The sequence below is a fragment of the Prionailurus bengalensis genome, chromosome D1 (assembly GCF_016509475.1).
Source record: "Prionailurus bengalensis isolate Pbe53 chromosome D1, Fcat_Pben_1.1_paternal_pri, whole genome shotgun sequence".
Taxonomy (NCBI): domain Eukaryota; kingdom Metazoa; phylum Chordata; class Mammalia; order Carnivora; family Felidae; genus Prionailurus; species Prionailurus bengalensis.
The window spans coordinates 39,979,357-39,994,423 of NC_057346.1; the positions used below are offsets into that span (position 1 = coordinate 39,979,357).

General features: G+C 49.8%; 1 protein-coding gene across 2 annotated transcripts in view; it reads left to right on the forward strand.

Moving 5' to 3' along the window:
* Window positions 1-6,833: 6,833 nt before the first annotated feature.
* The window catches only part of SMCO4 (single-pass membrane protein with coiled-coil domains 4), a 64,181-nt gene continuing 55,947 nt past the window's right edge, over window positions 6,834-15,067 (forward strand). For both annotated transcript variants that reach the window (XM_043579949.1, XM_043579950.1), the window contains exon 1: window positions 6,834-7,148. In XM_043579949.1, the coding sequence (XP_043435884.1) occupies window positions 6,845-7,148 (304 nt within the window). In that variant the 5' untranslated portion in view covers window positions 6,834-6,844. The remainder of the gene's footprint in view (window positions 7,149-15,067) is intronic.

Here is a 15,067-nt window from a genome sequence, read left to right on the forward strand (position 1 = left end):
GTAGAAGCTTCTGGACAGTCTTATCTGCATCCCACATCTGGGATAAGTAAGCCCCATCCATTGCCAGGCTTTTGACTCTCTGATCATCATTCCATGTTCTGTTCATGTCTCAGTTGCCTTGCTTGGGTCAGGTGCCCTTTCCTTCACTAGCAGAAAGCTAGGCACCTTGGTGAAATAGCAGACTGTATCTAATGAGGAAAAATAATTTGTCAGAAGGTATTTGAGGTGCTGTTACCAAAAAATATATATTAAAATTCTTTTTAGGTTTATTTATTTTGAGAGAAAGAGAGAACACAAGTTGCGTAGGGGCAAAGAGAGAAGGGAGAGAGAATCCCAAGCAGGCTCCACACTGTCAGCACAGAACCCGATGCAGGGCTCAAATCCACAAACCGTGAGATCGTGACCTGAGCCGAAACCAAGAGTCGGATGCTTAACTGACAGAGCCACCCAGATGCCACCAATATATATATATATATATATATATATATATATATATATATTTTTTTTTTTTTTTTTTAAGAAAAATGAAAAGAAAAAATAATGGTGTGGACATGAGGCAGGCAAAAGAGAAAATAAAGTTCACTTTACATCCCAAGAAAAGAGGGATTTTTTAAATGGTAAGACATTTTCTGGGAACATTTTGATGCTTCTGAAATCATAATATGGCTTCCAATGTGTGGATACATTGAAAGCAGCCCTCCCCTCCTTCCCACTCTCAGAAAAGTAAACTTGTGAAGTCAGGGTTGCATCCTATCGTTGACGAGTCTTGGAACTGAGAAAGCGTGGCCTTACAGAGTCAAAGCCATTCAAGGTGATTCCTTGAAGCTTCAGGAATGGCACTTCATGCCAGCTTCTTTTAATCTTTTCTAATGCGTACTTTACCTGATTCGGCTGTCATTTTACATCAGATGTTTGCTGCACTACTGAATGCTGAGATAAAATTCAATTCTATCGAATGGGTATTCACTGAACAGTAGCTACTAGTCAAGCTCTCATCCAGGCACTGTGAGCGTCACAAAAGGAGAAAAACACAGAGCCGTCTGCTCTCCAAGAGCCTAGAGCTTGGATGGAGAGACTGCACACACATAGGACCCAGGTAAAATACCCACCTGCACTGCTAACTTAAGTGACACTCATTTGGAATGCTAACTTAGTACTTCAACAGGGGGTCAGGAGTTCAGAGAGCGGAGTGTGGGTTGAGTGGAGAAGGAAGAACCTGGGATGTCCCCGTCCTATGCCTGTGCCTATACGGAGACAAGGCTCCCAGGACCCGCTCTGAAAGGAATGAGACCCTGAGCAGTTGCACACCTCGTCTTGGTCATTATCCGAGAGAGAGAGAAGCCGTGGGTGAGGAGGGCTGTGTGCCCAATGGGCTTCTCACTGGGTCAATACCCATTCATCTCTCAGGTGTCTGTAACTTTACGGTCACTTCCAGAAAGATCTTCCCAGACCTCTCAATTTAAAATGAGTTCTATTAAACTTTCCAACAGTACCTTGTTCTTTTCCTTTAGAACGCTTAGTGTGATTTGTAATTATATGTTTATTTTTCTCTCCACTGGTCTGTGAGCTTCTCTAGGGAGGGAAGGACTGTGTCTTTTTGCTTGCCTCTGTATCCACAAAATTCAGTATATTGCCTGCCCGTACGAGGTACTCAGTAAATACGTGTGGAGTGATTGAAAAGTTAAGTACAGGCTAGAAACCATCTTTTTTCTGACAATGATGAGGCTCAATGGGGGACAAGGACGTCGTTTTTAAGAAACACCTTTGGATGTTAGAAACGTGCCAGACCAAAAGGGACAGTGAGTCACTGATGAAGACCCAAAAGTTACAATAATTAAGAAGGGCTGCTTCCTGGTTTGGAATTTAAAACCTGAGGTGGACTATTCACAACCTACGGAATGAGGGCGGAGCTCCCCTGTCCTGTTCTACCATGTGGACCATCCGGCCTTTAATAGAACTTAAGGAGCTATGTGGTTCATGTGGTCTCATTCCCCCAAGCAGATACCAAAACAAAACAAAAGTCAAAAAACGAAACCCTGACTGGGGCGTCTGGGTGGCTCAGTCAGTAAGCATCCGACTTCAGCTCGGGTCACGATCCCACGGCTCGTGAGTTCGAGGTCCGTGAGTTTGAGCCCCGCATCAGGCTCTGCGCTGACAGCTCAGAGCCTGGAGGCTGCTTCAGATTCTGTGTCTCCCTCTCTCTCTACTCCTCCCCCACTCACACGCTGTCTCTCTCTCAAAAATAAATAAACATTTTAAAAAAAAGAAAGAAAGACACCCTGGAAGGAGTTAGAGAAGCATGAAGACAGGCACGTTGATGAAGCTCTTATTTCTCCTGAAATAGAAACATAACATTTGCCAGCAGGGAGAAAGTGGTGAAAAAACGGAGTTGAAAGAATTCACTGGCGTTCTTGGCTTGAGAGTTTGCTTTGGTTGCTGGCAGTGGGGAGGGAGTAGGGATTCCTTCCCATGCTTTAGCTGAAGACTTAAATTTCACAAACCCAGAAGCAGCGAGCGTGAAGATCTTGCTTGAACTTTTCACTAGTGCTCCGGTGCCTCTGTACAAATGAAAGCAGAGATCTTTAAACTTTCCCTCATATGGGATTTTACAGCTTTACGGAAACGAGCAAGGCTACCTTTTACTGTAGAAATAGGTATGATTTTGTTCAAAGCCTTCTTTTAAATAAATTTATTCGATATTCCTACCAGTAAGAAAAAGACATTTTTATTATAATACTTGATACTTATGCGGTAGTTCTCTCTGAGGAATTCAAAGTCCAGCGAAGTGTATGAAATGGATACATTTCATAGCTTCTGGTGGAAACGCAAATGTCTGGGACTTCATGCTATACTACTTCTCAAATATACGAAGTTGGATATTTTCCCCTCTCGGATTAGGCATCTGGATGTCTTCTCTGGCAAAACATCTGTTCATGTCCTCTTCTCGTTTCTTCACTGGATTATTCATTTTTTGGAGTGTGGGGTTTCATAAGTTCTTTATAGATTTTGGATACGAACCCTTTATCCGATATGTCATTTGTAAATATCTTCTCCTATTCCACAGGCTGCCTTTTAGTTTTGTTGGTTCTTTCCGTTGCTGTGCAGAAGGTTTTGATTTGGATGAAGTCCCAATAGTTCATTTTTGCTTTCGTTTCCCTTGTCTCCAGCGATGTGTCCAGTAAGAAGTTGCTACGGCCTTGGTCACAGAGGTTGCTGCCTGTGTTCTCCTCTAGGATTTTGATTGTTTCCTGTCTCACGTTTGGGTCTTTTATCCATCTTGAATTTGTTTTTGTGTATGGTGCAAGAAAGTGGTCCAGTTTCCTTCTTCTGCATGTTGCTGTCCAGTTTTCCCGACACCATTTGTTAAAGAGACTGTGTTTTTTTTTTTTTTTTAACGTTTATTTATTTTTGAGACAGAGAGAGACAAAGCGTGAACGGGGGAGGGTCAGAGAGAGGGAGGCACAGAATCTGAAACAGGCTCCAGGCTCTGAGCTGTCAGCACAGAGCCCGACGGGGGGCTCGAGCTCATGGACCGCGAGATCATGATCTGGGCCGAAGTCGGCCGCTTAACCGACTGAGCCACCCAGGCGCCCCATAAAGAGCCTCTCTTTTTTACTTTGGATAGTCTTTCTTGCTTTGTTGAAGATTAGTGGACCATGTTTCCTCTTTTGGATTAGGGAAGTTAAATTTCACCCCTCCCTAGTTCTAAAAAAGTCTTTCTATAATGTTAGGCTTCTGGAAATTCATATCAGATTTAAGTTCAACTCATAGCTAAAGGGGTTAATTGTTTGACCTCCATATTCATCTAGGCCTTGGTGACTTACTTACATGATCTAGGTCTGTTTTCCCCTTTATAAATAGTATCTCTCCTCAGGGTTAGGTTAAGTGGCTTTCCTCTGGGGGAACAGTGTGGATGACCTGAAAAAGACTCACCCTGCCACAAGCACATACACACGTGAGTGTGAGTGTAAGGACACACACAAACACACACATACTTGGTCACTGACCAGACCTCAAACCCAGGGCTTTCTTCCCAGCCGGACACCTCCAGAACCCTGGTCACAGATGCAGTCCTGGGAGCGAGGCCTCGTCCCACATTCTGACCTGTGAAGCTATATGACTGCCAAGTAGACGTGAGGCAGAAAGGGAAACAGAGGCTGGGTGCACGTGACTAGAACAATAGCAACAACTGTGGTAGATGAAGCGACAGTCTACTGAGTCTGCTGAGACCTTAGGGATTGCCCGGGTGTCTGAGATGCAAAAGTGATCATCTCTGGGGTTTTCAGGTTGCACGGACCGGCACCGTTACCGAAACGGCTGGGGGGCGACGGAGGTTGCCAGCTTTTTATTTTGCCAAAAAATGACCCCGAATCAAAACCCCCAAACTATCACAAATCTAATATTCACTGATAGGGGCAAGGACAACATTTAGCTTCGCATTGCTTTCGCTACTCTCGTTTTGCCCCTGGATGGCAAAAACCTCTCCACAGGCCTGCTGCCCTCTGCAGGGGAGCCTGAGACCCCTGTGGCAGAGACTACACAGCAGCCACGGCATGGATGGGCCGAGGGGGCAGGTTCATGGACATAGGCTGCCGACCAGGGGCAAGGACAACATTTAGCTTCGCATTGCTTTCGCTACTCTCGTTTTGCTAGCATTTATATCCCTGGCACAGCCCGGCACAACATGGCGCATCGCTGATGCACAAGGCAGCGTTTCCCGGTTTATCCCGAGTGTGAGTCCTTGTCCTCTTCACCGCGTCCCACGGGGACCCCAGCGGGGCGTGTCGCCCACAAACTTATCCTCACTGTATTCTCTGTCTTCACAGCGTTCCGAGAGAGCGAGGAACAAGGCGTGAGTGCTCATCAATCTGCCATGCTCTTGCCACGTTCGCGTATGTCCCAGTGGCCACCGCACGTCACATAACCTCGCCCAGGGTCTGTGTGGGAGAGGGCTGCAGCGAGGGCATAGATACCAAGGTAGCATTCCTTAGAGGTCACCAGTGCAACACTGTGTGAGCGTTTCCTTCTTCGACGTGCATTGCGAGATACGGAGCTTTGACTTCTACGTTGTGGTGCTTTCACAAAGACACAATAGAGATGTTATGACTAGTAGAAGGGAGCATTCGGAGTCACCTTATTAAGGGACCGAATCCTACATCAAATGGCTCTGCTTGCCTCATAAAATTATTCATTAATTTTTAGCAGTGGCCTTGGGAAGTTATGTACATAATATTTAGAGGAAAATGGCATTTACAATTATAATGAATTAAAGCAATCCACACGGTAATACTGTTGCCCCAGTTTGGAACTTGAGGCTTGCGGATTTCATATTTAATGGCGTACCTATCCCCACCAGACCCTCTGCCCCAGTATGTGTGGGGGTATGTACCCACGCCTGTCTCATCGGCTAGACCCCAAACGCCTCCAGAGGCAGGGATCTCACCTCACCCATGTTTATTTTCCTCACCCTTCCAGCACCTATACCACTCAGTAGATGCTCCCTAAATGCTTGTGGAATGAATGAGTCAGTAGTTGCCATTTATTAAACACCTGGGTGTTTCAGGGACTTCACTCCCAGATTGGGTCACCGATTCTTTCTCAGTGCCACCGAGAAGTGTTACTCTCTACGGTTTTCCCCTGAGGGGGGGCTGAGGTGCAGAAAGCCCAAGGTGGATGGGCCGGAACTCCAGCCCCACCCCATCTGCTGCCCGGACACTTTCCTCACTGCTGCTTTATGTGCGGAGCAGGAAGCACACAGTCAGGAGCGAAAGCCTCAAGGTGTTGAGAGAGGGGCAAAAAGAAACCAGGAAGAGGTAGGAGATTGCAGCGGCCCTCAAACTGTTCTCTGCCTCTGCAATACAATAAATACTGTTCGTGGAGAGATTGGCCAGGGAAACCCTGCTTGGAAACCTTGTAGGAGAGCCAGCTCTACATCTCTTGGAAAAATCGAGACCAGCTCATTCTTGCTGGTGAGGAGAGGAGGGACTGGAGAGGCCTTGCTCCTAATACCGCAGGTACACAGAACTAATGTTGAACCAAGGCTGTCCTCGGGCGAAGGGTAGCCATTTTTTTTACGTTTCGCCTATAGTCTTTGCTACCTACTAGATCAGTAAGTAACAATACTAAAAATAGCTACCATTTAGATAGGACGGCGTACGTGGGGCGTAGGGGGGCAGCTGTGCAAAGCCCTTTACATACAATGCATGATCTCATCTAATCTCACAACAACCCATTTGACATAGATTTTATTATTCTTAATTTATAGATGAGGTAACTGCGCCCAGGGAGACTAGCTTTCCAGAGATTTCCCAGCTTTTAAGTGGTAGATCTAAAACCTAAGTCTATCTGACTAAAAGCCCTGAATAATATTTAGCTGTGGGCTTTGCATGGCTTTGGTGCTGGTCTGAGGTGGAAATTGTGCAGCCCATTTATTCATGCAAAGCTGCGCACGTGTCTGTGTAATTTACAAAAACAAATCCAGGTCAAGATATCTGTCCGCTTCAGGTTTAAAAGCCTACTGTGGAGACCTGCTCAAATCTCTACTCATTCACTCACTCTTTCGCTCCCTCAACAAGTATTTATTGCGCACTTCGGTATTCCAGGCAGGGCGCCCTCGGAGAGAGAACGTTGAACACCAGAGACCTGGTGTTTTGCTCCCCTGCCCTCCGCCCTTTCTTCGATTGTACGACCTCGTGGCGACGCTTTCAGAGAAGCAGGAAATGTGTCAGCCCGGGGATGACCTGTACCGGCGGTGCCCAGCGGCTGGGTGGTCAGGGCAGGCTCCCCGGAGGCGGCGGCGGCGGCCCGGGCCCGGCACGCGGGACCGGTAAGGCGACCCTGCCTAATGGGCTCGGAAACAAGCGTTGGGGCCCGACCGGGCCGAGGGCGGGGCCCGGGGCGAAGGCGGTGGGCTGAGGCCGAGGTCCGGGCGGGGGCGGCCGGCGAGTTAGGGTTAGGGCGAGAGGATGCGGCTTCCCGGCGGCAGAGGGCGCCTGGCGCTGCGGTCCGGCGCGCCGGAGCCGCCCGCGCGGGCGCCGAGAGGAGAGGCGAGGCGAGGCGAGGCGGGGAGCGCGAGCGACGGCGGCCACTGCCACGTATTCCCGGCAGTGGCGGCGGCGGCGGCGGCGGTGGCGGCGGCACGGGAGGAGGTGAGCGGCGCCGGCGCCCGCGGGCAGGTGGGCAGGGAGAGGTGCGGCGGCGCGGCGGGCGGGCGGGCGGGCGGGCGGGCGCGGGGATCGGGCACCGGGCACCGGGCACCGGGAGGGGGTGCCGGCGCCGGGACAGCGCGGTTCCCGCCACGCCGGCTCCGCCTCCGCGCCGGGCTGCCGGCCGCGGCCCGGGCGCGGAGCCGGTCCCGAGCGCAACTCGTGCCGGCGGGGCGGGCGGGGGCACAGGGGACGCGAGCCCGCCCGCCAGTCGCCGCTCCGGACGGGAATCCCCGCCGCGGCGGGAACGGGCCCGCGGCCGGAAAAGTTGGGGCGGACCGCTTGCCCGCGTGGGCCGGGCGGGAAGTGCGGTTGCGGAGCGGACCCCGGGGGGCGCAGGGACGCGGTGAGAGGGGGTCCCGGGCTGGACGCAGGGCAGCCGGGAGGGCCCCGTTTGGGAAGGCGGGAGATGCAGATCCTCTGAGGGCCGGGAGAAAGGGGGTGCGTTCTGGGTCTCCCGCTGCAGTGGGCAAGTGTCCGGCCGGGAACCCTGCGGGTGAGGAGGGAGCGAGGGAGGCCCTACGGGGGCTGGGGGCGGGGGGGGGGGGAAGGCGGTGAGCACTAGGGACCGGAGGCGAGTTGGTGGGGGGTGGGCTTTGCCTACCCTCTATCTCCCTTGGGGCAGACCCTGAGAGAGGGGTCAGGCTCAGAGAGTTGGGGACACCCCCCCTTGGCGTCGGAAGACCGGATGGGGGAGTTCCTGTAAGGACTGCGGGAGGGAGCTGATCGTCGCTTCCTCCACTGCTCGGGTCAGGTACCGCCCCTCCCCATCTGTCAGGTTCACCTCCCCGACTGCAATGCTTTTGTCCTGGGGAAGTTGAGGAGGGATCCCTGAGTGGATGAGGTATTTAGGGGTTCCAAGGTGAGCAGGACAGGACGGTATGAAATCCTAACTGTCGCAGAGAGCTGTCTGATCTCCTCCCACATCCACCCACCCCATTCCCTCTCTGGAGGACGCGTCAGGGCTTCCCTGGCTTGGGCTAGCAGGTCCTCAAAGCCCAGCAGCACATCTACTCAGACGGTCCTGGATATCCTGAAGGGAAATATGAAGTGTCCCTTTATTCTCTGGCTGAGGCTCGTTATTTCAGAAACAAGTGGTTCTGGAGATGTGGGATGCTTTAGTAGAACAACCTGTGTGGTGCCCCTTGGCAACAGCCATGACTCATGTTGGCCTTTTTTCCTTTTTCAGATAAACTTTGTATTCAGGACACAAGTGTGCTAGGTCATTTGCGACTGATAGAGCTGGAGACCCACACTGTGGGCCTTTTGAGCCCTAGCTCTGGTCCTAGGGTATATTAGCAAGGAGTATGATCTTTGATGAGTCCTCTCTGGGCCTCAGTTTCCTTTTCTCTGAAATGGGGTATAAAGACAGAGCTAGACGATCTGATGGAGTCAGAAGAGACACTGAAACGTTTCTCCTTGTGAGACTAGATCAGTCACACAAAGTCAGCCTCAGCCTATTATAAAGAAATTCGGATGGACTTACGACAGATAAGATGCAAGGAAGATTGCAAAAAGCAAAAGAGAATAAAATCAAATAATTGGTACGAGATGTCTAGTGTGAATACTGTTGTCATGCAGGCAATTCGTGTACGTGGCTGGCCAGAGGTCTTTACTAGAAAGTTGCTAACTCTTCTTTAAAAAAAAAAAAAATCATGTATGTCTTACCTGCGGACCTGAATTTTTTCTTTGGTTTTAACCTCCAAGCCTGGAGTGGATGCTCGGTTTGGCTGGTTTTGCTGGAGCCTTATTCGAAGAACATCCCCAGGATGAGATCCCCAGCAACTCTTAGGGCCACAGCACTAAAGATCTCCTTCTGTCTGACACTGGGATCCATGTATCACCAGACTTCTGTCAGCTTTTTCACTGTGGCTTGAGAAGTCGTCAGCTGATGCCTGTTACGTCTGGCATTTCTGAAATTCCCAGATTTCTTTTCAAGTGAGTGTAATTCATAGGCACACGGTTCATTAGATGCAGCACATTAAAAATAACCTGAAATAATAATGTGTCCACTCCATCCTTATCCCCCAGACCCCCCTGGGCAACCTCTCACTAGAACTTCTAGGTCACCTGCTGGCTATCTTGTTTGGATGCTGGGCCAAACAGCACATTAATGATTAAGCCATGATGCTGGAAGGAGAGGAAGATTTTTTTTTTTTTTTTTTTTTGGTATTTTATCATAACCGAATGCTCCTTGTCCTTCTCTTCCATTAGCTTTCAAAATCCATATCGGGTTTGACCACATCATTTTCAGTAATCCTTTTTTTGTCAGTTTCTTGGAAGCTGCAGTTAGTGGTTATCTCTGAGTTTGAAGTGGTAAAATTATATCTTCTCCAACAAGTAAAGGCTTAACTAATTAGATTGGATTTTTAAAATATCTGTAGTGTGTATGTATGTGTGTGTGTGTGTGCCTGTCTGTGTGTATGCTATTAAATTAATGAAAATTATGATGCTAATAATAGTAACTATTTGAGTCACTACCATTTATCAGACACTGGGAGGTGAGAAAACAAACCTCAGGAAGAGCATAACTCTGTAAGTGTTGTAGCCGGTTTGCACTATGATCTTTGAAACCAAATAGCCTTTTTGTAATAGTGGAGAAGGAATTCTTAGCTATCCTACAGGGTTGTGATATTAAATGAGATAATGTATGTGAAAAGCAATGTGTGAACTGTAAAGTAGCCTCCAGCCCAGGACAGTATTTTAACATAAGCACTTGGGGACACTAGAAGCTTGAGGCCGTGAGTCTTGGTATGTATGTGGCAGGCCTGGGTGTGCCTCCTGAGCCCATCCCCTGACCCCTCTGAGCCTGGTCTCCTCATATGTAAAATCAGGATCACTGCGTTACATTAAATGAGATATATTGGGGGGGTTGCTCAGTAAAGGTTGGCATTCACCCTTTTCTCTCCCCTTGCTTACAGGCACTTGGGATAATGGGATTGATTAAATCTTCCAGTAGGAATTGGCCTCAAGGGAAAAAGGCTTTTATGGTACATTTTTGTACTTATGAATAATTCCTCCAGCTTTTGCCTTCCCACCCCAACGCCCAGTGCACACAGTGAATATTCCAGGCCCTGCCATCATCTGAAAGGGAGAACAAAACCAGAAGCCAGAGAGGACAGTCTTTGATAGAAGGTTGAAGATGGATGAGGCTAGTTTCCCTTTGCCAATTTTGTGCCCTGTCTCCTTTTTATTCATTTTATTGGACAGGGAAATGATACTGAGTTTGGGGAGGTTTCTAGCTGGAAGGAGGCAGTGGAAGAGGTATAGTGTAAGGTGGGGCCAGGGCGGGTAAGGGCCGGGCAGGAGACGGGAGAGGCGAATCTGACCGTACAAGCTGGAAAGTTGGTGTGGGGGAATCTCTGTTAGGTGTAGGATTTGGCTAAGTATGGGGCCAGTTTCCATCTCGTCCTATAAGGCTCTCTTGTGGGGCTTTGAAGTTTTTGTGCTCCAGGCAGATTTTGACCGGTTGTGGTGGCATCATAAATGAGTTTCCATAGTAAGTTGTATGCTGAAAAGGAAATTAAATTCCGAGAGGGTGTTTGTTGTGACTGATGCCAGACTTTTTCTGAGAATTTTATTAAGATTCAGTCTGCCTATAAAAGCACTTTTTAGTTCTCTGAAGATATTAATTAAGAAAGAGTTTTGTTTTTTTTTTAAATAGAAGTGTCTCCTTTGTGAGCTTTTGAAATGTAATCTTCCTAATCTTTGAAACGGATGAAGTCCAAAAAATCATAGAGCTATATATTTTAAAACATTTCCTCCCCAAAGTAATATTTTCCTTCTCTTCCCATTCCTTCCCTCCTCTGGCATTATTTTGATAGTTAATTTTGGTTTCTTTCACATTTGGTTGTTGATGACCATTCATTTCTAGATCTCTAATGTGCCTCCTTTGCCCCTGAGTTCGTGGGTAGTCGTTCATTATGATAGAGGTGGCAAAACACAGACTCCCGAGCTGGCTGGGAAACAGGTCGAGTCAACATCGTCATGGTTCTTGAAGAGTGAGGCTGTCTGTAACTTGGATTTAATCCTCACGGCAGCTCTGGGGGGTCGATTGTGCTGTCCTCAACGCACAGATGGGGAGATGGGCCCAGGAACACGTGTGCGTCCACGTAGCCAGCCAAGGGTTAGCCCGGGTCTTCGGTGACCTGTGTGACTCCAGGACCTGTGCAGGCAGAGGCCTCGCCATCTCTGACAGGGTCGGACTGTGTCCGATAGGCTGGGGGTTCTCATGTAGGGAGAGCGGGTCAGGTGGTGCGTGAAGTTGGGACTGGAGAAATGAGTCCATCAGAGTTCCTGGACTGATGAGTCCATCAGAGTTCGTGATGGGGCATGAACTGGAGACATGAGGACAGTGGCGGTGGTGATACTGAACGGGGATATGTCGGGATGATAGCGCTTTGTCCCTTTGGGTATGGACACTGAGAGAAGGAGGAACCAAATCCTAGCCATTCTTATCTCTCCTCACCCCTCCCCGTTGGAGGTCTGGTCCACATGCTGGGCATTGGAGACACTGACCCTTGGTAGACTGAAAGCAGCCTCTGCAGAAACCAAAATTGCCCCTTTGGTCTCTTTTGACAGCTAGGGAAAGGTGCCCGACCGAAACCTGAAAGCGCCTTCCCCTCTCTTTGCCCATCACCTAGCCTTAATCATTTCTGCCTTTCCAGGAGCATCTCAGAGGATGGAATTCAGGTTCCTCTGACACTGATACCATTCAGGGAAATGCTGGTTTGAGCATTCAAGCAAAGTGAAAAGCATCAAAGGGAAAAGGCCCCCAGAGAAGGAAACCTACCTGGGGCGGAGTCTGCGCCCCACTCTTCCCTGGTAGGCTCAGTGGACCCACCAGGGCCTCCCTTCTGGCTGTTCCCCAGGAGTTGGTCTGCCTCTCGGTAGGGGTGACTTGTGGTCACCAAGCATGCGGGGGCTGGCCGGGGAATGGGAGGGAGGGTGGGTGAGTTCACAGTGGTGGGCAGCTCTGAGAGATGAGACCACCTCTCCCCTGAAGGGTGCAGACTCAGCAGGGAACCACGCCATACTCCGGTGAATCGGTGAATCGGAGGCAGCAAGGGGAGCAAGGGGAGATGGCTGGTCCTGGTGGCTGGTGTCCACATGTTCCTGTCAGAGGATGCAGTGTCACCACGTCAGGAATATGCTGGTCTCATGCACTCTCCCTTATTTAGTGCCAGCCTCTATGATAAACTTGCATGGGCTCCCGTTTTCCAGACTGCATAACACCCGTGCCCTTTAGTTTCTTCTTGGTAGGCTAAGCCAGTTGATCAGGTTTGGGCTTTATTTGGGCTTTGTCCTCACCGTAAGGAGGCCAAGGGTTACTTTTATTGGACCGCTGCTTCCTGGCACCTGCAATCACAAGTCGTCTCTGCCTTGAGTCCCTGCAGAAGATTCAGCTCCCTGACTTTCTGCTTGATGGTCACCTCCTTCCCTCCAAGATGGAACCACTTTTCATTGCCCTGAGGGCACCTTTTGGTGTCCGCCTTAGCTGTGGACAGTTAGAGCGCCCATGAGTTTGTCTGCTGCACTAACAGGGTATTTGTTTAATGGAAAACATTTTTGCCTGGGGATGGCAGCTGTCACACCTGCTTCTTGAACATTATGACCGAAGCAAAGCCCCTTTGTTGGTTTTCGTTTTGCTTCGTGTTTAGCTGTGCCTTGTGTGTTTGGGGTGTGTGTTTGTGTTAATTATTACCGGGAAGCAAAAAAGATATTTATCAAATGTTTGGATCTACAGAAGTGCTACTGCTGGCAAGCAGAAAGAATAAATATATATTTAGCCGGGCTCCCATTGATTTATCTCTCCTTTTTTCCACATTGTTGCTGTTTTGTTGGCAGAACCGGCTGATTTGTATACCGGTTCAGTTTGGATTTCAGTAGCAAGTGTTGAAAGATGCTTGGGCTATTTGCCTAAGTGGAGGGGCTCCAGGGAGTGAGTCTGGGGTTGCCCGTCTCGGCCCTCCCTGCGCTCCCAGGAGCCTGGCGCACAGGTGACTTTGTGGGGAAGGCGGAGTTTGGCCAGGTCACTTCCTCCTAGCAGCAATCCTGGCCTCTCCTCTGCTGTCGGAAAGAGGGAATAGTCCCTTAGTTTTGGCTTTCTCTTTTCTCATCCTGTGGGGGTGAGAGGGAGGAAAGGGTTAGGATAGTGAGTTTTAGAGCCCAGCAGGCTCGGGGTAGGCTCAGCCGAGATGCAGCTTCCACAGAACTTTTACAGATGTTTCCCTTGTCTCCCACCCTTCCCTTCTTCCCCGTTGCTCCCCATCCAGTCTGCCCTCAGTGGCTTAGAAATTGGACTTGAACTTCCTCCATCAGTCTTGGGAAGACCTTGGAGCGGGGCACCCAAACTTGTTCAGATGGGTGTGGCCGTTGTGCACCAGAAGGAAAATCCTGTTTGGCCGTTGTTCTCTTTTAGTCAGTTGAGTTGCTTTTTTCTTAGATAGTAGAAGTGACACATGAATCTGGGAGGCCCTTGCACCCCTCCCCCACAGACCGCCTCTCTGCCAGGTCCTCAGAAATCACCAGTCTTAGCAGTTTGTTGTGTATCCTGAAACTGCCCGTCAGCCCACATAGACACAGATGCATGCAGTTTTGTTTTTTGTGTGAGCATACACTGATTCCACCCTACCTCTTCCCTATATCTTTCTCTCTTCACCTAATGTATTTTCTAGATCCTCTTCTCTCTTAGTTTGTCTCTTTTGCATCTACAAAATATTTTATAGCACAGCCTATGTCCTGATTTACGAGTTGGCCCACTATTCATAGAACCTAACTCATTGGTTTTGCTACTGTATCTTCATACGTACCTGTCGTTAGGCACACATACATGTGGTTCTCTGGGAGCGGAATTGCTGTGTCAGCGGTCGGACACGTTTAAACTGTTCCACACGTTTAAACTGTTCCAGCGTGCTCTCAAGGGCTGGACTGGTCTAAATTACCAGCAGTGTAGGAGGCGGCCCGTTTCGCCATGCGCTGGCCTCCTTCCAGGTGAAAGAAATGGGTAGTGTTAGTAGGCATCGCTTTGCTTATTGGTGACGCGGTGAGACTCATCGTGTGGTGTTTGGATCTTAGTGGCCAAGTTCGTCGGAACCTGGGAGGGTGAGGGAGCCACGCTCTCAAGGACCGACACTCTGCTCACACTCTGGTGTGAGCGTCCGGCCAACAGGCGTGTCAACGTGGCCCTGGAAGCGGACGCTTCAGGTTGCGCACTCTCTCTGCTTTCCCCAGAGGCTCGGTTCTGTCATAGAGCACTTTCATTTCGGTGTAACCTGCCAGAGTATTTCCGCGAACCTCTCCCGGAGGAGGCAAGCGTGTGTAAGTGGCACCTTGAGGCCAGCGTCTGCATTGCCGAGGCAGGGATTCGAGGCTGGAGAGCTGACCTGGGAGAACATTTAAAGATTGTGTGCCGGAAAATCAGCTGCTCTTGTTTCTGGAATGGCCTCCATGAATGTGGGGAAGCAAGATTCTGTGCGTGGCGGGTCTTTTCCTCCAGCATGTGGTGGTCTCCCTCTGTCCTGGCTCCTTGTGGGACTATCATGATGGTTTACCTCTTAGCGGGGTGCGTTGGGGAGAAGCCGTGGTTTCTTGGAAGATGTTCTGGGGACCTGACCTGGTGGAGGAGGCATCTAGAGACCCCCACGAAGGAACTCACTGGGCAAGTCCCTGCAGGCCGAGCCATCTGGTGGGCTTTGGGAAGCTCTGGATTACTGGCTGACAGTGTTCTTTACCCGCCATTCAGAGGGGGCCAGAGAGGAGTGATGGAGGAGGCAGCCTAGGGTGGTGCAGAGGCTCTACGGTCAGCCAAGCTCGGTGCCAGCCTCCGCTTAGCCACTTATGGCTGTGTGAGTTAAACAAAG